The sequence below is a fragment of the Athene noctua genome, chromosome 3 (genome assembly GCF_965140245.1).
Source record: "Athene noctua chromosome 3, bAthNoc1.hap1.1, whole genome shotgun sequence".
In the NCBI taxonomy this organism is placed as follows: Eukaryota; Metazoa; Chordata; class Aves; order Strigiformes; family Strigidae; genus Athene; species Athene noctua.
The window spans coordinates 71,514,101-71,535,992 of record NC_134039.1 but is presented as its reverse complement, the minus strand read 5'-3'; the positions used below and the strand labels follow the sequence as shown (position 1 = coordinate 71,535,992).

The 21,892-nt window shown below is 36.0% G+C and overlaps 1 protein-coding gene across 6 annotated transcripts in view; it reads left to right on the top strand.

Moving 5' to 3' along the window:
• Nucleotides 1–21,892, top strand: part of CPNE8 (copine 8) — a 104,547-nt gene that overhangs the window by 49,789 nt on the left and 32,866 nt on the right. For 4 of the 6 annotated variants that reach the window (XM_074903274.1, XM_074903275.1, XM_074903276.1 and 1 more), the window contains 5 exons: nt 852–915; nt 5,055–5,158; nt 6,957–7,061; nt 9,844–9,885; nt 15,278–15,353. In XM_074903274.1, coding sequence (XP_074759375.1) covers nt 852–915; nt 5,055–5,158; nt 6,957–7,061; nt 9,844–9,885; nt 15,278–15,353 — 391 coding nt within the window. Of the gene's footprint in view, nt 1–851; nt 916–5,054; nt 5,159–6,956; nt 7,062–9,843; nt 9,886–15,277; nt 15,354–21,892 lie in introns of those variants that run through there. The other 2 variants (XM_074903277.1, XR_012633435.1) reach the window with 2 other exon arrangements.

Genomic DNA, 21,892 nt, shown 5'->3' with positions numbered 1-21,892 from the left:
AAAGAAATTTCATTCAAATAATTATTTTCAAGAAAGATATAAAGAAATCAAGAACTAGAAATTAAATGAGCATGAGCAACAGCATTAGTTTTGAAAAAAATCTAGAATTGCCAAGCTATGTGCTAAGCGACATTAGGATGTTGCAGGACTTCTCATTTATAGTATAGCGTCATGCAAAAAGTTGCATCTCAATATTAGTATTTACCCCCGTCCCCTCCCCCATGCCCCAAAAGGCTGGCACTGAATACTATCAGATTATATGTGGCTTTTCTGTTCCTGTGTTCTTTACACTTAGGATCTGGTTTGTGCTTTCTGGAGTGGCAGCAACATGTTTTTAATTGCTGTCTGGGTGAATTATGATTTATTTTGCAACTACGGTATCTGATATGATGATGAGTTATTACGTGCCTTCATAGACATTTCAGAATAAATGTAAACTAAAGCTGGTGTATAGTTTAAAATATATTTTAGGTATTTTGTTTAAGGAAAGTTTGCAAAAGGATGCTTTTCACATATCAGTAAGCTATAGAGCCATCTCTAAACAAAACATCAGTGGGGGAGCAGGAAATAGAATTCCAGTATTGTTATTTCATGCCATTTAAACTTTTTATGCTATTTCCTCTAAAACTGAAGCTGATTTATTTCTTCCTAGTTAGAGTAAATATGCAATTCATTTACCAATTCACTTAGTGTAAAACGAATTTTTTACACAGGATAAGTGACAAAAAAGGGAAACTGTGTAGCATGCCGTCAGTTTTGTGACTTGAAAGCTTACCTGGTGCTTATCTGTGTCAGTTGTAACTTTCATAAATATTAAAATACTGAAGTGATGTAGTTGTATTTTCTTGCAGAGGAATTCCTGGGAAAAAATGTGGGACGGTCATAGTAACAGCAGAAGAACTAGGCTGTTGCCGAGTAAGTGTGTGTTCATTGCTTTTGAAAAATAAAATTATTTTGTGATTTACACTGTACCAGATTGTCAAAGTATAAGGTATAAATTTACATTTTGTGATATATGTAAGAAGTTTGGATACTTTTTCCTATCAGTTACTCCTAGTTTTAGGTAGAAGAAAGAAGTAGAAAACAATAAAAAGCGTAAAGTTTTTGATTCTTAGATGAGTTATAAATCTAGTTCCCCAAGGAATTAATCCCATTTTAATCCTTTACTATCCATTTTTTTACAAAGATCCATTTGTTTCAATCATGGAATTCTATTTCCATTATGGAATATTGACATTATATTTATATTGAAGTAAAATTTTGGATACTTGACCTTATAGTTAAAAGGTTTTATGCTAATAGTGAGTCATATTATTTAAAAAAACGTGAAATAAATGTTTACTGGAAAAAACTAGTAAGGTATTTCAAAGAATAGTCATAAAATACGAGTTTAAACAGTTTTCTTTAAAGAAGGTAAAGACTTCCGTGGCCTATTAATAGTAGATGTCTACTTATTTAACATAAAACAGAAAAATATTGGAGGGAGGGGAAATGGGTAATTTGGCTGGTTAAGGGAAGAGACGTGGTGTGGTCATAACCAGGAGTAGTGTCACTATTCCTCACTCTCCTAGGGTTCATGGAAAAGGAGACTGGACAGAGGAGGAGGCTTACTGGTCACAAAGCACCTGCGAGCCAGGCCACCTCAAGTTGCTTCCCAGCATTGAATGAGCGAGCAGCATTCTGTAAATTGTAGGGAAACAGAGATTAGAAGGAAGAATAAGGAAGAATTATACATATGGGGTGATAAATACTGGTTGGAATCTGAGTAGGGAGGCAACTTCTCATAGCATGGTATATATTGGATGGAGCTGTAGGGTGTATCTTCTAAGAGTTTGCAATGACAAGATAGCAAATCTTAAATGAAGAAAGGAGTAGTATCAGACATTTGATGAGAATGTACAGGGGATATGGAGAGTAAAAGATTAGATACATAAACCTACAAAAATCCTCGAGGCTTGAAGAGATTTGTTTCTGGGGCTTAGTTTTTTTAATTTGATGGTGTTGAGGGGGCCTTTTGTATAACTTCTGACTTTCATATTGCATCATGAGTGGTTAATTTTTTTTCTATTTATACAATAGTCATGTTTCTCTTTTTAGTAACATATCCAACAAAAGTTTATCTGCTTAGGCTTTATTTTCTTATTTTCATTAGATACTTGAGGTAAAAACAAATCCTTGATTTTGTGCCTTACTTCCAGATTAGTCAAGTTTGTATTATATCTCTGCAGAAGTAGTATAGTGGTATGTTTGAATAGAACATGGACTCAAATCTTATTTACCTTTTCCAGGCAACCTGCTGGTCCCACACAGTTATATTAATAGGGTGCACCAGCTCAGTCTCATTTAACTGCCATTTAGCAGTAGGAAATTCCCCTGTTACTAGTATGAATGAGTAAGTATGGTCATGGAAAATGCCTGTCTTTTCCCTGTTCTACATTGGCTCAAAATTTGTATGTAGTACATCATCAAAATGTTCACACTTTTATCAGATGACAAAATGGGTGCATCATTGCTTTCCTGCAGAAATTGTACTTCTAATTTCTTAAGAAGTTAAGCGCCTACAGCTCTTAAGAGATGTTTGTCATCACCCCAAACATTTATTGGTAACTTTCAAAGAGATGGAAGGCAATTTTTTCCTGATATTCTGGGTTTAGCCTCTAAGACTAGTATTTATATCCCACTTGTAACGAACTACTTAAAAGTCACAAATATGTCATTAAATCAGTAATCAGAACAGGATTTTTTTTTTTTCTTTCCCTTCTGGTGAAGACAAATACTAGCTGCATATATGAGGACTAGTTCAAAATCACTGAGGGGAGCTTGCAAAGAATTTGGGATTCAGTCTTGCTCTCTTGCACTCTCTTTTGGATTCTCTGTTATGCTCCTTAATGTGCACACTCTTTCACACAGTCTCTTGCACTGTCTCACCAGCTGCTACATTCTTAGTGATGTTTTCCTACCTAAGTTTATTCATTATTTGGATTAATTCTTATCTTCTGAGATTTTTTTGCCAAACTTTTATAGCTCATATTCAGAATGGCAAAGATTTTTAGAATCACTGAATTGCTGAGGTTGGAAGAGACCTTGGGAGATCATCTAGTCCAATTTCCTGCTCTTAGAGCAGGTTACTTGGAGCTCTGTGCAGTCAGATTTTGAGTGTGTCCAAGCAGACTCCACAGCCTCTCAGTGCTTCACCACACTCACATTAAAAAGTTTTTTTTCTTGTATTTAAATGGAATTTCCTGTATTTCAATTTGTACCTGTTACCACTTATTCTTCCACTGGATACCACTAAGCAGAGTTTGTTTACTCCCTCCTATCAGATATTTATACAAATTGATAAGATCCCTCTGAGCCTTCTCTTCTCCAGGCTAAATAATTCCAGCGCATTCAGCCTCTCATATGAGAGATGGTCCAATCTCTAAATCATTTTAGTGACCCTTTTGCTGGAATTGTCTTTCTACAACTACTGGTTTTGTATTGTTTGTAAACTTGCTGAGGGTTTAATCTGTCACATCATCCAAGTCATTAATTAAGATGTTCGATATTATTTGCCCCATTTTTGACACCTGGGGTACACCACTAATCTCCAACTGGACTTAGTGCTGCTGATCATGACCCATTGAAACCAGCAGTTCAGCCAGTTTTCAGTCTACCCCACTGTCCAGTTATCTAGTTCATATTTCACCGGTTTGTGAACAAGAATATTCTGGGAGACAGTGTTTAAGGCCATGCTAGGGTCAAGAATATACAACATCCACTAGTCTCCCCTCATCTACTGAGCTACTCATTTCATGAGGAAAGGCTTCAGGTTGTTCAGGCATGAATTTCCCCTTTGTAAATCCACACTGATGACACTCAGCCACCTTCTTGTCTTTCACATGTTTGGAAATGTTTTCCAGGATTACTTGCTCTGTCATCTTCTCAGGGACTGAGGAAAGACTGGCCTGGATCCACTTCCTTGCCCTTTCTCAAAGATAGGAATGAGATTTGCTTTCTCCCAGTCCTCAGGAACTTCCCCTGAACATCATGACTTTCCGAAGATAATTGAAAGTGTCCTCACAGCAACACTGGCCAGCTCCATCAGCGCTCACAGATGCATCTTACCAGGTCCCATGTACTTCTGTATGTCTAGTTTGTTTAAATCGTCCCTTACCTGATTCTTTCCTACCAAGGGCAATTGTTCCAGACTTTCTCAGGACTGGGTCTCAGGTGCCCAAGATTCTTGAAGGCAAATCTTACCAGTAAAGACCAAGGCATAGAAGGCTATGAGAAACACAGACTTTTCCATGTCCTTTGTCACTTGGTCCCTTGCCCCACTCAGTGGTGAGCCCACATTTTCCCTAGTCTTCCTCTTGTTGCTGTTACACCTGTAGACCTGATTATGGAACACGGTCTTCTATCAGGCCCTGCCCCAGTTAGCTGGTGAGTCTGCAGGTTTATCTTTGCATTTATAATCTTTCTTGCGTTTTTGACTCTACCCAAAGAGGTGATCATGTGTGACTATCGGTTTGCCTGACCACAGAAAAGAAACTTTTCTCATTATTTGTCATCAAAATGGGTGTATTTGGTATCTTCCAGGCTCACTTTTTGGAAGCTTCTAGACTCTTTAATAGCAAGCTGCTAAGCCATTTGCTTTCCAGACAGCAGGACCAGAAAACTGCAGGTTTAAGTCACTGAAGGAATGAGGCTTATTGTGTCTCACTGGAGTTTTTAAAATTAATTCTAATATGCATTCCTTGCCTGTGCATCTACTTTCCTCAAAATGCAATTTCGGGTGTCAGAAAATACAGGAAAAATCCTGAGGCATTTAATATAGAAATTTACCCTTCCTCTGCACCTCCCTATGAAGGAATTCTCAGTTCCAGCAGTTCAAACTGCACTATAGAGACATTTCAGGAATGCAAATATGTAGAGGGCATCTAGAAGGCAGATATTCTCCTTTATTTTGTTTTCAACATGTATGGTTATTAGTCAGTGATTTTTTTTAAAAAAAATATTTTAGTTTAGTAAACTGCATGCTGTATGTAATTTTTCTGTATTACCCATTTCAGGATTCAGTTTTGATGCAGTTTTGTGCTAACAAACTAGACAAGAAGGACTTCTTTGGGAAATCTGATCCTTTCCTTGTATTTCATCGAAGCAATGAAGATGGCAGGTAGATGCCTGTTAAGTATTTCTGCTGCTAAATAGTAGGCAACTTACATATTTGCAGATAGTAATATAATTTTCATGGTTTTATATTTGACAGATTAAGCTCAGTTTCTTTTATAATGTTTGTTGGATTTAATTATATCATGTTATGCAGTATAGCAGTAAAACTATTGTAACAAATAGATCAAATACTGCAACTCAGGGTTTTAAGAGTTAAATGTGATAAATATGGAGCACTGTGAAAATTAATTGTAATAAAAATAGTTAAATAGCATTACTTTTACTAAGATATAGGATGTCTTTAAATAGAATTCTCAAAGAAAATTGTAGCTGCAGAATATGCTAATGCTTAGAAATTGTTTTAGATAAAAACATTTTATACCGCATTATCTTTTTGACAGAGTTCTAGGAAACAGAATTCAAAAATACCTTAAATAATAGAAATTTTTTTTTTTTACAAGTGGCTGTTTGCTACATTCATGCTTTAATTTGTTAAAGTGGGTTAAGCTCTCCTGCTGCTAAGACTTGAAGTGCCAATATATGGTGGTCATGCTGCTTACGTGGGGCTCTACCGGCTGGGGGAGTTTTCTTGGAAACTGATAGTCCTCTCATGTAATATCATATCAAACCAAAGGCTAGACATGTATAATATTACTTGTTTCAGTAGCTTAACAGGAACAGTTGTTAACATAAACCTATGTTATGGGTATATGTGTGTCTGTTCCCTTCTCTTCTCTGAGGCAGATTATAGGAACAGTTTCCTGAATAAATGTAGAATATCTTAAATTGCAAGCCTGGAGGACTTACAGCTTCTTTGTCAGAGACATTAAGGTCATTAGTGGAATTTCTCTGGGCATTACTGGGAGTGCTGTTACATGCAATTTCTCTTGGCCTTGAGTGCCATGCTTCTTCACTTCCTTCCAAGAAATGAATGTAGAGCCACTGATTCTTTATTGGTATCCTGAATCTCATAGGCGGTTGGGGCTCTACTTCTGTACCCCTGACAGAAGGATGCTCCCTTTTCTGTCTCTTAGCTTCAGGCATGCTTTCTGAATCATAGCCAGGATTAAAACATAGGCCTTTAGAACATAAGGAAGATATTCTGTCAAAGGACAACTTTAGTTACATCTGTATGTAGAATTTCAGTAGTGATTTCACCAGTGACCTTGACTCCTATTTTCTTTTGAACAATTCAGTCCCCAAGATGAGGATTCAGAAGTAGTATTTTAATTTTGTATTATTTAGAGAAAGCAGAATGCATTAAAACAATTCATTGTATTTCACCTGAGAGAAGGTGATCATGGGATCTCACAAAGGCTTATATGTTTCACCTGAGAGAGCTCTCATTAAAAAATCATAGACATAAAATGTGGAACAAGAATCAGAAAGCCATGACTTCCTTGGCTGAATTTCTTAATCACGAAGCAAGAGTCGGATCTTTACCAGACCACTTTCTTTCTGGATCTGTGACTGATTCCTGGCTATACAAGTCCTGCTAAAGCAAATAGGATGGAGACTGCTCTTGCCTGAAATAACTCACTGAATGGTTGTAATTCTTGTCAAAGTTTTGGTTAAAAACATTTTAGGTTCAGAGTTGTTCACCACCCTAGTCTGTAATCTCTCTCAAACAGGTCTGTCCTCTTTGGTCTTTCCTTCTTTTTGATTTGTGTTTCTTTTTTTCTTATCTTAAATTTTATATGGACATTGAATGAATGAATACAGACTAGAGCTCTTTTGATTCCATGTTTGATGACACAAAAGAAAAACCAACTAAATAAAAAACGTATCTTTTTTTACTACAGTTTTACAATCTGCCACAAAACAGAAGTCATAAAAAATACATTAAATCCAGTGTGGCAGGCATTCAAGATTTCTGTCAGAGCACTATGTAATGGAGACTATGACCGGTAAGCTATATGTTAAACTTTCTTAACATATACAATTTTTTCCCCCTAATTCATGTATATGTAAGTTGTCCTATGCAGTTCAGTTCCTCTTATTATTTAGGTTATTTAATCAGCATTTTGAAAGGATAACCTGTGTTCAAAACCATTCATCACATTATAGAGTTTAGAAAAATAAACCCAATGTGCTTAATCTGTAGGAAATGTTAGTGGTGATTTCTGGAAAAAAAAATTCTCTCTGTGGTGTGATTAAGAAACAGAAAGGAAAGAGTAGTTGGAAGAATGGCCACTGTTACTAGTGTGCACAAGTATTTTTTAATAACATTTCAATGAAAAACAATGATAATCTGTCTTCACTGGGTGACATTGTAATGTCAGAGGATGCTGATAAATAAAAGCTTTTAAAATACATAGGTAAGTAGATGAGAAATGCAAAAGGTAATCATCTTCAGATTTGAAATTTTCAGTGATCACATGCAAAAGGATCCATCTTTGCAAAACATGGTAATAGTACCATGGTTTTAACCAGTATTTTACCAATAATAGCAAGCAAATTAGTTAAGGAACTAATTTTTAGACTCCTTAAAAAATGGACATGTTAACTTCTAACAATATCAACAAGGAAAATGTTTAACTCACTGCTGATGACTTCTTGTTCCGTTGTCACCATTCATATTTTTGAAATGCAGTTAGATATTGGTGTTAGTATTAAGTACCCAGTTAAATGTCTGGTAGTTTATCAATCTCTGCCAGCTGAAATCTGGAGTGCTGGAATTATTTTGATAAGACTCTGAGGAAGTCTAAATTTATCAATTAGTCATAATACTTTTACCAGTGTATAGTGCAATAGTTAGTTTAAAATCATGAAGGAAATATATGAAGTCTAGAATAAAAATATGTACAATACATAAGGTGAATGTAGTAGATAGATGGGTAGGTGTGCTAAGGTTCAATTCAGCTTTACACAGACTGCGTGAAAAATACAAGATGCAAAATGAACTTGTCTGGGTATTTCAAAGGCAAAAGGTCAAAAATCTGGTCTGAATGCCTTGTAACCCTTAAACTTTTTTTTTATTAAGCTGAGATTGGTATGATCATATCTTACTATCTTATATAAGGTATTTTATCTTATTGATTAAAATAAACAGAGGTTTAGTATTGTATTCTTCTAACTGTGTACTAATGTTTCCATCAGTAGAAGCCAGATGCTTTGTTGAAACATATTGCTGCATGTAGGGAAATTAAGTAGGACTTTGCTCAAATTAATAGTTTTCCTACTATGAGTGTCTTTGAATCAGTTAAATTGGAATTTAAGTAGTTACTTTTCTATCTAAATTTTAGTTTTCAGCTTCCATATACATGGTGATCATCCATTCATGTACATTTTATGTTACTGTAGTGCATGATTTTGCCATGTCATAAGTCTATTACATTATTCAGCTAATTATTCAGTGAAATGTGTACACTAAAATTATTGTAATCGGTTACCGTGAAAGCCTAGTCTTCTGGGGAGGTATTCCTTGAACTTTTAATTTACTAGCTAATGTCAGGGGATATACAAACCAACTCCTGAATCATTTGACTGAATCTCAGTAGTCAGTCTGAAGAAACAGGAGAGTAAGAAGTGCTTATATTCACTAAGCTGAGCAAAATGCTTCCACAGTAATAAACTTAAAGCTCTGTCTTTATAAGCTGCTTATTGAAAAGTCAAAAGCTAATTGACTTGTAGGGGGGTTTATCCTGGGAAGCTGGAGAGAGGGTTATAATTTTGGGGCCATTTTTAGTATTTTCTATGAGATCTTAGCTCTTTATTTGATCTGTGATACTCTTCCAGGACTTGACATCATGTTCCTTCAAACTGAAGGAAAAAGGGTTCTCCTGTTGCTGACACTCTCCTTGTGAAGTACTTGATACAGTTGTTGTCAGCCATGTTGTTTACTCTTTCAGTTAGATGCAATAAAAACCCAGCAATTTCATGATAAGTACATTCTAATCAAATAGAATTTTTAATTTGTATATAGGTTCCTATGCATAATACATAAGCAAAACAGTGCTCATTAGCTAGATTCTGGATGCTGCACTATTTATCATGTTGAAGAAAAAAGGTTTTCATAATAATTAAAAAAGATATTGTGGTAGAGGTATTTTGAAATAACTCCAGCATTCCAAAAGGGAATTAAAAAGTATAATATCATGCCTCAAATTATTTTGTAACTACTGTTTTCTCGTGTTGATTCTACTCTGAAAGCTTTCAACATAATGTACTCAGTGAATGCCTTGTGAATAAAGGCTCCATGGAACTTCATAATCGTGCCTACAATAATATATGTTTCAAATTAAGAAATACTTGTTAGCAGTCAGATTAATTCAAATGAGTATCTGCTGATAGTCTAGAAGAAGCACATACCTAAAAAACCTTCACAATAAGTTCCAGTTAATGTTCTTAAAAAATTCGATAATACTGTAAGGCTTAAAGAATAATTTATAAAAAACCCACATAAAACTCAGAGCATCATCAAGTAAAAATGTATTAGTTAAACTTCCAATGTGTTTAATTGTTTTCTTAGCTTCCACTGTATTTTTCTATTAATTTCTAAAGATATGTTTGATAACCTGAGTGACTTGCTATTTTCTGCCCTGTGAGAAATGACTGGAAAATTCTGCCCTCTGGATTTGGCACAATTGATGCACCTGTATACTATTAAAATACAAGTGTTAAGGGCAATTCTGGTACACTTTAATATATATTTTAATAGGGTTGTGTTGTGTTTTGTTTTGTTTTTAGGACAATTAAAGTAGAAGTGTATGATTGGGATAGAGATGGAAGGTAAGACATTAATTCTGTTGTTAAACTTTAGGGTATCCATGCATAGTTGTATACATTTTAAAATATGTATAGTTGCCAGAACAGGACTAGAGAATAGTATTTATCAATATTTAGAGGTACAGGTACTGGAAAAAAAGTTTTCTGTGCTACAGTTCTGGTTTGGGTTGCAACTGTTGTAAATGCTGATGTATAGCCTATTTCAAATGTGATGTGTGTATAATTTTTACATGGAACAAACAAGACGGAATGCTTTGTAATCTGTAAAATCAGTTTTGTGAATCTTATGTTGTTATTAGTTAATGTACATGTATGAAGAGTTGCATAATCCATTTTATAATCTACTTTTCTTAAAACGCTGCTTCATAAACCATTGCTTTTCAACTACAATAAAGTGCATGAGCCTGCAAGTGCTGCTTCATGGTTGCCTAGATATTGCAATGTAGAAACTACCTATTAATTATCGTAATTTCAGATGAGTTTGAATGTTCATTTCCATGCCTGTCTTCATCAGAGCGTTGTTGTGAAACTGTAGAGTCAGAAGACCCAGGTTTTAAATAACTCCCTTGCTAGCAAGACGATGGTGGAATATATGTTGAATTTCTGTGGCTGAATTCAAGAGGAGCAATCTGTTATTTTTCAAGCTTGCTGTCTGTACTGAGTGTACCTTTTTTTCTGAAGAAATTAGCCTTTCAAATTATTTTGACAAACAAGATAAATTATTTTTTGTCAGACTGGATTGATGCTTCTTGTTCTTTTAAAAGTATTTGAGTTTTATCTTAATATTTTGGTACTAGATCTTCTATGTAGTACAAGAATATGTTGATTTCTATTTATCTTTAAACTGATCTGTTTCAAATATTTCCTATTAATCTTAATTTATATTTATAAATACATGGATATGCACATGCATTTGGATTTTTGAGAGTATATTATTTATTATACAGTAATTTCTTTAATATTGCTAATGCAATTTGCTTCTAGTATTACAGCTAATGATATTGTGCTTCTGTGGCCCAACAGATCTTGTAATCATAATAGGCAAATGTGTCCGGTGCTGCCATTCATTTCTTTGATGACAATGTCCAAAACCAGTTCAGCTTTCTCAATTTATACATTTTTCTTTTTGGTTCCCTGAAGCCTGTATATTTATAAGCATTCTTATCACTAGTTTACCCTATAGAAATACCTGCTAGTGCAAATTCATCCTTCTTGATTATATATTCCCTGGCAAGACAAAATAACGTATTCTGGCAATTAAAAATACAAGTAGTTAATTTAAGAAAGCCATAGTAGCAAAAAATCACTGCATCGCTGTAATGATGAATTTCTGTTAACATCCTCTGTTCCTCACTTAGATTTGCCAGATCCTTAAAAATGTGATATATGTACACTTTTGTGTATAGATGACAATATTTTTTAAATAATCTAACAATGAAAAAATATATTGTCAAATTAATGAAAAATAAATACTGTATTTTATTAAGGTATCAACCCCTATGTGCTGTCCCACTTTGTCCAAAATCTGTAACTGAGATGTGGTTAAAAAGAAAAGGAAGAAATCTGACAAATAATATTGTGTAGCCACAATTCTGAGTGAAATCTTCAACATACTGTGGAATTCAGGCAATCATTAGGCTCTGTACTCTCCCAAACAGTTTGAAAGATTATCTGCTTTTACTCACATCCCTCTCTGAATACCTACAAAATTAATATTAAAAAACAAAAAGTGAAGGATACTATTTACATGCATTCCTTTTTATTCTAATTGTATTTTTTTTTCCTTTTGCTTTCTACCTTTTTTGAATTAAAAGCAGGCAGAACACTGACATCTTACATGTTAAATTCCTCAGAAAGATGAGACAGCACTCATCTCATGTAACTTCAGACAATGTAAAAATCAGACAACTGGATTGAACTAATCATTTCACAGCTACTTCAGTAGCTTACAGGGGGAAATAGTCTGATTGAATCCATCCTGACTGGAATAAATGCCAGTTGGTGGTGCCTATGATTTACTGGTGATAGTAACAAGAAACTAAGTGTCTAATTTAACTTTGACATTGCCAAATGTATCTGAAGTGAATCCATTTGAGAATTACTCTATCAGTTTTTTGTACAATGGTGCTGTTACTCTGTTCATATTAATTTCCATTTTTGTTGGACTCTTTGTTTTAAGGCATTGTTACACTAGCTGATCACCTCACTATGCTGAATCTGTTTGCTTCAGAGAGGTGCAGACTGGGCAGGAACAACCTTTGAAAGACCATAAGAGAGCCTGCTAGATAGCAGAGCAAGTTATACTGAATATTGCAGGTTATTCTGCAATCAGTAAGGCAACATTACTGTGCATATACTTGATTTCTGAATCTTGACTTGACTCTGACATCTTGAGTCTTGACTTACAGGGGTTTTTTTTCCCCTTTTTCCTCATTCTGTGTTATCTATGCTTTGAAAAAAAAATGGTGCCAGGGTGCTTTGGGTAGAGCTTCTTGCTGTCACATTTGTGAATTACATTGGTAAGAGTCATTGTATATCCTTAACTCTCATTTATTTTCAAATATCACTTAAAATTTATTGACTAAAAGTAATACAGCACCTTTGTAACATTAACACTATTAATTATTAAATATTTTTTTGTCTCAAACCAGTTTTTGGACAAAAATTTTCAAAATGTGAATGATTTATTCTAACTGATACCTTTTATTACTTCTAAGAGCTGTGACAAGCCCTAAAATACTTGATGCTATAAGAAGTCACAAAAGTTGGTTTTATTGCTTTGGACAAGCCCATTTTTCCCCTTACTCTATATTTCTGGTCATGGTTTTCCTTTCCTTCATTGTTTTCTTCCTTTAGATCATTAAAAAAATCAAAGTTAATACAATTCTGAAAGTGATTTTCTGCACTTCAAAGCATAGTGCTAAAAGTGGAAGATTTAGTGAGATGGGCTTCAAGTGATTATTTTATGTGTGAAGACTCTCTGATTCAGTGTTCTGATATGCCACTTATGGAAAAAAGTCTAGGAATATTTGGTGTTAGGAAGGCAAAGAGAATAACTTCTTTGGATTCTCAATATAGAGACTAATGATCCATTTGGTGAAGTGTGATCATGAATATTGGAAGAGATCAGTGCCTTGTTTTTCTTAAGGCAAAGGCAAATGTTGTCTGACAGGCACTTGACTTTCAGAGCCAACTAGAGGGGCAAACATCCATCTGAATCCTGAGTGTTAAGATCCAGGTTGATGATCTTTTAAGTGCAGAGAACTCTAAGACTGGTTATATATGCCCATACATTTTTAATGTGATTGCTCAGAGGAATTACATCTTTCTAGCTCAGTTCTTGTCAGCCTGTGTATATTGCCACAAGGAAAGTAGGCTTTCTAGTGTCTCTTAGAATTAAAGAAACCATTACTTTCAAGTGGTACGGATATTTTTCCCTCAGAGACAGCCCTGTCTGGAATTGCTTACATTTCCTCTATTTGCTGCAGAATGTTTGTAGGTAGTCATTGAGCTATTGTTTGAATATCCGCCTTTGAAACACACAAGCTGACTTGAAAATGTAAGGTAAGAACTGTTATGAAAGGGAAAGGTTCCTCTTTAACCAAGGTACGTTTTTCTCCAGTGCCATGGTTACCCAAGTTTAAATACACCTTATGTGCTACAGTCCATAAAGAACTCCAGTTCTATAGACTGTAGGGGTGGCTTCCTCTGTTCCGGTGGTTAAAGAGTTATTGCAATCTGGAGACCATTTAATCAGATGAAGTGATATCTCTAAAATATGTTTTTTAAGAGAAGTCTTAGTCTGTCTCTCTCAGAAGCAACTTCCTGATCTCCAAACTGGAAGGAGAGTTTTTCATGAGAGGTGGTCCCTTCTGAATCTGAGTGTTTAAGCCTTCACTATATAGTATTTCTCAGGCTTTCTTACAGGATGCTTTGCTTACTTCATGCACATTAGCATGATGATTGGACCTTTTAATTGTTTGGTTTATGTATTTTGCAAATATATGCTCATTTCAGAAAGTGAGATTTATATTTGTTTTTTGGTTTTTTTTTTCATTTCATTATGAATAAATCAGGAAAGAAATTTAATGTTGCTGTGGATTGTTTCCATTTTTTCTCTTCTTGCAACATTCAGATTTAATGAAATTTTCTTTTAATATTTATAACTTAATTAGAAGTGTGCTATATTTCTTAAGAACAAACTTTACAAGTAACAAAGTTAGAAAACCTTGACTTTCTATCCTAGTTTACCGTTGGAGGGAAGGTAAAAAAGTTAGTTTCATAGCTCACCAGATGTGGAGTTAGAGTGTAGAAGAGATACAATACCTTGTTAGGGAACAACTGTGAAAACAGAGGGAAATGGGCAGGGGGAAATGGGAGTTGGAGCAGCAGCGAGGAAAGTTTAGCTGGGAAGAGCGGAGCATGAGAACGGGTCTTGTGACTGCTGGGAGTTGTGTAGCCGGCTATTAGGCTCTCACCCCTGCAGTCGCTTCCATCCCAGGTACCTGTCTGAGATATGAACCTGCAGTTCAGTTACTTCTGGCAGCCCAGTGGTTTCTGTGCCCCAGCTCCCTGACCCCAGCTGCCTTTCTCAGCGGTGCTTCATCCACTACACTCCCTCTGGCCACCCTGCTCACAGTGGCTCCTTGGCAGCATGCCATCCTCTGGTTAAGAGTTAACAGTTTTCAAAATGTGGGTGACCGCATAGGATTGTCAAATGCATTCTTGGAGCAGGAATAGAATTTATAAAGGGAAAGCTTGATAATCATTGCTTTAGTGTTAAGATCTGCTTTCCAGTGGTGCCTAATACTGTGAGCTGACTAGCCTCAGTGGATTGCTTTCTTCTCTCAGATGGGAAGACATAGCAGCTGAAATAATCTTTGGATCTTCCCCTTAGAAGTACCATTCAACGTCACATTGCACAATTCGGTAGGGCTGGTCTTTTCTGGTTTAAGCTAATCCTTTCACAGTCTTAATACCTCCCTTTCTCCAACATATTCTTGCACATAGTAGAGAGTTTGTGGTGCCAGTGGTTATCCAGTGAGAAAATGGTTATAGTCTTTGATAGCTCACTCTGTTTTTTCAGATTCTGTAAGCTTATACTGGGGTCACATCACTAATTTACAACCTAGTCTCCTTGTGCAGCTAAGTTAAGCAGAAGCCATCAGAAAGATTTAAACTAATGCTCTTCATCTCTACATTTTTTACTAATGGAGTGAACACACAACAGAAGGAGAAATGAAGATTTTAAAGCAAATTATTTCTTTGCCATTACTCCTTTTTTGGGTGTCAGTTTATATTGGCTGTGCTGCTCTTTTTCATAAATAGGTGTAATACATGTTTAAATTACTAAATGCTGTGCATTTGATTTGAAAACCTTATCTTTTTTATACAGCCATGATTTTATCGGAGAATTCACAACAAGTTACAGAGAACTATCGAGAGGGCAATCTCAGTTCAATGTCTATGAGGCAAGTATTGTGAGTATTTACGCACTTTGAGGAAATAAATGAGAACACTTCCGATGTTTTTGTGGCAAACTGGTCAAATCTGCACAGTGCTTGTCAAACTCTGGGATTATGTCACATTTCTCCTTTTATAAAGAAGAACAGAGAATCTACAAGTGTTGCTTCATAAAAAGGTTTAAAAACGAGTAGGTATGTGTGCATGTGTATACACACTGGACTGTGACAGAGCAAGAAGAGCACTTCAAGCAGCTGGGTTGTTGTGACATAGCTTGGAGCACATACTGGGTTGCCCCCATTTGTGTATGAACAATTGGTCATTTGTTTCTCCTTTTGCCAACTGTTACATGTGTTTATATGATATTTTCTCCTTTCCAAGGTATATCTGGTGATTTCTACTTCACAGTCACATGCCTTTGATCTTAAGTGCAAACTTTAGAATCATTAGAGTTTTGATACAGGGTTTACAAGTGACAGAGAATTTAGCTTACTTATTGATAGGTTTTTTCATGTGGTCAGTTACCATCTTTGCTTAAAAATTTGCATATCGTTTCCAGTTTAGGATTCATACATCTGCCAGCTACTGGGATTGACAGGCAATTTTCAATTAATTTTATAGAGTTTTATATTGTTTGATGACTTCTAACTGTGATACGACCTTACTGTGTACTGTAGTGAATGCACACTACCTTCACATTCCCTCTTCTTTCACTTCTCTTTTCTCATCAAGGCCCTTGGCCAAAAGAGTCCAAGCATTAAGATTCCTGCATTAACACTTCATTTTTAGATTAATTTCCCAGAAGAATCTCAGTTTGGAATGAGAACTGTATCATGAAATTTCAAAATGTGTTAAATAAGCAGAGACAATAGGAGGAAAATATTTAAAATGTATTTTGTCATGGAGGTGTCAATTTACAGACTCTTCCTCAGGAAATACGTTACATTCTACAGCATTAAACTCTTGTTTAAGTTTTTATAGATCCAAGAAATTTCACTTTCAGTTTTGAGTCCCCATTATTTTTATGCATAACTTAGATCAGTTCAGTTTTATCTTCAGTAGGTAGCAGTGTGTAGTACTGTGACTTCAAATACTGTGAATGTGCTCCCCAGCTAGAGGCAGTACAGGTGAGTTAGAGTTATGCTGCATCTGAGCTAGTAAATTCTGCCTAGATTATCTTAGTCTAATGATCAGTTCTGTTACTGAAATAACATGGTTATCCTCCTAGGACCAGGGGTAGGGAGTCTACCTACACTATGCTGCATACACATACTGGCTTGTCTACATCTGTGGCATGTGTCTGCACTGTATTACATTGTGTACTTGGAGTTGTCTTCCAGAATTCCTGTAAAAGGAATTGGTTTCTTTCCCATGGTAAAACAATATGGGGCGTTAAAGTTCCACCTTTCTTCTCTCTCCCTCCCCCTCCTCCCCCTCCCACCCCCTCTGTCCTAGGGCACACACACAAAAGCCAGGAAGTATTACCCCAAATTTAGGTGATTAGCCCTAATTTAGGTGATACAGGTAATAGGTAACTAAGTCTAGTTGCCTGATTTTCCTGTTTCCTTTTTCACCCAGCAGTAGCCTAGTGCTTAGGTACACAGCAGTACCTAAGCATCTAATTCAGCATTCTTGGTGCATTCTTGATGCATTTGCACAAAAATCCACACTTGTCTCCTGATACTGATGCGTTGGTGGTATTTTGGAACAGGTGGTCTGCTTAATTAGAGCATTATTGTAAGGATACTCCCTGCAAGGGCTCAAGAGTAGCAGTTTTCACACGGAAATAATGTATATAATCCAGGCACCTGTATCTCCCCCTGTGTTAAAATACATGCTGTTGCATTTTCATATACGTATGCATATGTCCAGCCATTTATGTTAAAGTTTTTTAGCACCCTCCATCTTACACATGCTCACAGACAGTGTATAGTTTGTGCCAGATACCTTCAGTTTCTCTAAGTGAAGTGCTGAATCTGTAGGTCTTCCATAGCCTCACTTAACTGAGATTTGCAAAGAGTCTATTTTGTTTTCTTTTTAACTTCACTTATTTTGTTGCCATACTCAGTCAATTCTTATTTTTGCTGTCTTTCTCTTCTGGATATGAGCATTTGTACAATGCAAGAAAGCTACTGTTTGGGCAAGGTACAGTCTGGGCTGTATTTATTGTTCTAAGGTGTTTGTATGCTGGGAATAGAAGAACCTTAAAAGAGTCCAAGTATGAAATTCATATTCAATGCTTCAGATCATGGAGTCATGAACCCAGAGAACTGTGTTATAGGTAGAATTTTTGGTGTGCTTTTTTTCTTTTTATGATTTTCAGACAGTATATCTGTCTGATAACTCTTTGACAGATCCTTTATAAAAGTAAACTGATTACAAAATATGAGACCTTTTGTCCCTTTCAGAGTTTATGAGTAACATTAAGCACAAGAATGGTCCAGTTTTGAGGGTTTTTGTGTTTTCCTTTCTTTCACACTGAAGACGCTATAATCTCTCTAGTAAATTTTACAAGATATTTGTATCAGTTGGGTAATGAACATAACCCAGGAAAATACAGCATCTGCCGAAGTGCATAAGAGAAAGATAGGAAAGGTGACAGTGCATCCTACTAGCAAATTTCCTTTGTATTGCCTTGGTTCTTGGAGCCTTGCTCCTTTGGGTTAGACCTTGACTCTTGTCCTCATGCAATAGAATGCTGTCATCACACCACAGTACAAATGCCCATTGCTAGGTCTGATTACCAGTAGGATTATTCTAGTTAAATGTAGCCTCCTCTTGGAAAATGTCATCGTATACAGAGCCCTCACACTGTCTAGAAGTTCTGGTAGCATAAAATGGGTCCTGTTATTCTATCAGCAGTTTCAACCCTTGTCTTATATAATGCAGACCTAGTATAGAAATTGAAAAATAAATAAGGCACTTAGCTTTTCTTTTCCCTGTTGTTTTGGAAGTCACTAAAAGTATTTCTCTTTTCTCATATTCTGGAGCTCCTTCCCAATGTCTCCCTGAGAATTGTATGTGATATTTTTCTTGGTACTTCTTTAGTGTCTTTATCCTTGATCTCCAGTGTTCCCAGAAGCCAAGACTTTTGATCTTATCCTTCTCTCTTCACTTTCCTCAGGGGAAAGTACTATCAACATTAACAATGGTCATACGTGCTATCTGAAAAAATAGGAGTAGCTTTTTCCACCATATTTCCCTTTAACATAGTCTTGTTAGTGTGAGCATGTCCTCTTTTAAATTAGCGGCTAATTTGCCTTAAATTATACTGCAGGTAATACAGGCAGTTTGGCTGTGTGATGCCACCTGGTGATTTTCTGGTGATTTTGGATTTCAGCTTCAAGGCTGTAGTTGCTTTTGTGATGGTTCTTACATAGCTGTCTTGAGGACTGCAGATCTATTCCCTCTTTGTCCATTCTGGTAGAAGAGCCTATTCCTGAATTTAGACTCGCATATCTGTCCAGAATGGTGAAACTCCTGACCAGTCTGTCTGCAGGATCTTTATTGATGAAATCTTAATCCCATGATCAGAATTTTTTTCAGTTCTGCTTCTCCCAAGGGTGATTCAGATGTAAGACAAATCCAGCTGATTAGTCATTGTTAACCTGATAGACAGTTTAAGTTTGAGAACTCTTATGTTCCTCAGAATAAATACTTATGACCTTCTGGGTTTTAGGTATGCTTTTTGAAGGATTTAGGTCAGCTTCTATAGTTGCACCATGAGTTCCAGCATCATGCAGGTTGAATGCATGGTGTCACTCGGAACTGAAATGTGTTTTTCCTTCCTCTTGGAAATATATTCCTGCTACTAATAAAAAGACAAGTTTATGTGGCTGTAGCCTTTTTTTTTTCTTTATGGTGTGCAGATCTTTGTTATTCCTTAAGCTGTCCTTTAATTGTCTTGGACTACTGCCATTAAACTTCAGTATTTTGTAAAATTTCATATTACTAATATAGATTATCACAAATATGATGGTTTAGGCAAGCACTAATGCATGGTAGAGAAGGAGAGTGCTCCAATTATGTGTTGCCCTTTTATTCTGAAGATGAGCAAAAGTGCTGCTGTGCAAAGCAGGACAAAGATAACTGAAAGCCATGGATTTATTTTCTTATTTAGATCCAAAATCAACCCCAGAGTTACTGTAATTTACAACAGTTTCCTATGGATAGTGTCACAAAGCACATTACTGTGTGCAGTAAAAATGTCCTCTCCTGTTCTATCACTGACATGAGTCCTACCCCATCAGGAATATTATGTTGTAACATCTTAAGTCATTCTGCAGTTTCTTAAATATAGTGTCAATATCTTACTCCCAGCAATAGCATACATTTCCTGAACATCTCATCATTGCTTCATGATTGCTATCCTCTGTACTTTGGTACTGCTTCTATTTGATCAGTCTGTGCAACATCAGAACAAGAGAGACTGGACAAATTCTTTAACTGTTTTGTATTTACAAATTGACCCAAGGCAGGTAGAGCAATTTGTTTGAGTGGGTGTCTTATATTTTCAGATTAGAAACATTGCTATACAAGATCTTTTCAACTGACCTTTTTTAATAGGTAGGAGTTCATGTAGGTTCCCAAGTTACTGCAGGGGTTTAAGAGTTTCAGAGACTAAAAAATGTTTAATTTATAAAGCTATCTGAAATTTGAGGGGAACAAAAACCCATAAATATTATAATAATGATAGTACCTGGAATTATAGGAGAGAGATAAGCTGTCATTTAATTAATCTTTGATCCCAAGTAGATGCCTTGTTTCCCATGATATTTCACTCTGATACAGAGAAATAATTACTTGTTTTGAGATTTATTTACTTATTTACTTATAGAAAACTTTGCTTAAGTTTTTTGCTTAGCAACTTATTTACTTACGTTATAGCAAGTTATAGTATTTTTTTAAAATTTGCTAAGAATCCTGCTTGCCCAGACTGTTCTGTGGAATTTTACCAAGGACTACTGTGTTCATCAAAACAAAGCAATTCACTGTGAAAATCTACCAAGGAATACAATGTTCAGCAAAATATTATACTTTTGTCCTTGAGTAACAGGTAGCCATATATGAATGGTAGAAGTTCTATTGGTTCTCTTAGATAAGATAGAAAGTAAACCATCTGAAAAACACTCTTGTTATTCAAGAAATTGGCCAAGACAATCTGCGCATGCTCTGGGGAAAAAACAAAGTGAGAAAGACTGTGAGCCTTCCTCCCAAAGACCCCCGAAGACGACCACCAGGGGGCAATGCGCAGGTGCAAAGATGACAAACTCTTGACATCAGCCTTTCTAACTAACCCAGCCTTACTCATGCATATGTATGTTTGTGTTATGTAATCCAATGAATATGGATATCCACACTCTATCAGGTTTTGGTAAAATGTATGGTGGGTGTGCAAGCTTTGTGTAGAGATCCCCTTGCACCCCGGCACCGGAGTAAACATACCTGCTTTATAACTCTATTCAAGTTGTAGAGTCTTTTTTCCATGAATCAACTCCAAGTGCTAGTGCATTTCCTAGCAATTCATAAGAAGCCAATTGTCAAGTTACCTGAAGCAGAAGGTTCAGATAAATCTTTTTTGGCATTTAATGAGTGCTGGCAAGAAATATACTGTGAACTCATGCTTGACCACTGGATTCTGGAGAGATATGAATGAAGGGCCACAGGGCAGGTAGGCAGTCTGTTACCTTCATCTTTCTTTTCTGGGCAATTGTCAGCAGGAGTCACTTTCTGGCTAAGTTCAACAGGAATTACTGCATTGTTAATATACCACCATTGCACAGATTTAATCCATTGCTCACCAGTCAAGAAACTGCTAATATGAGGGACAGGGGTTATTTGGTTTTTTTCATGTTAGAGGGCTTATCTATGTGTAAGGCAGTTAAAATTTTGAAGAATACTTGCTGGATAACTGTGTGTCATACTGGAGGGAAGGAAAAGAGTCACTCTTGTTCAACCTGTTTGGGAAGACTTCAAATGTATTTCTTTCAGTCTTACATTTCACAGCTGTTCTGTGTTGTGCAAGGAATATGATCTTTAAATGTAATTTCATTTTGGTTGGGAGGAGAGAATTTTTGGAACACGTGTTACTATTTTTCCCATGTTCAGGCAAAATTGTTTAAATATTTTATAGCAGTTAAGTGACTAAGATTTCAATTGGGAATGTTTTCATTCCTTGTCATTCACAGAACATCTGTGAGTAGTTTGGCAGAACTTGGCAGTAAGCCACAAGGATTTGAGTTTCCTAGCTATATAGGAGATAGTTGATCGACCTAATTAACAAAATAATGTTTTGCTTCCAATTCCATGTGCAATTTTGAAAAAAGCAGGAGTACATTTTAATGTGTATGTAATGAAACTGACTGAGACGTGCCTTTGAATTGGTAGGTATTCAGAAGGGAAACAATTTTTATTGGTGGCTACAGTGAGAAATTTTATAGGTATGGGTTCAAGACATTCAGGAAAACTGTTTAATGCTTTGTGGTCCAGTTCCATGAAGATTCTTGTGTATGGAGAGTGCATCGAGCCCCCACAACTCCTGTGCGCC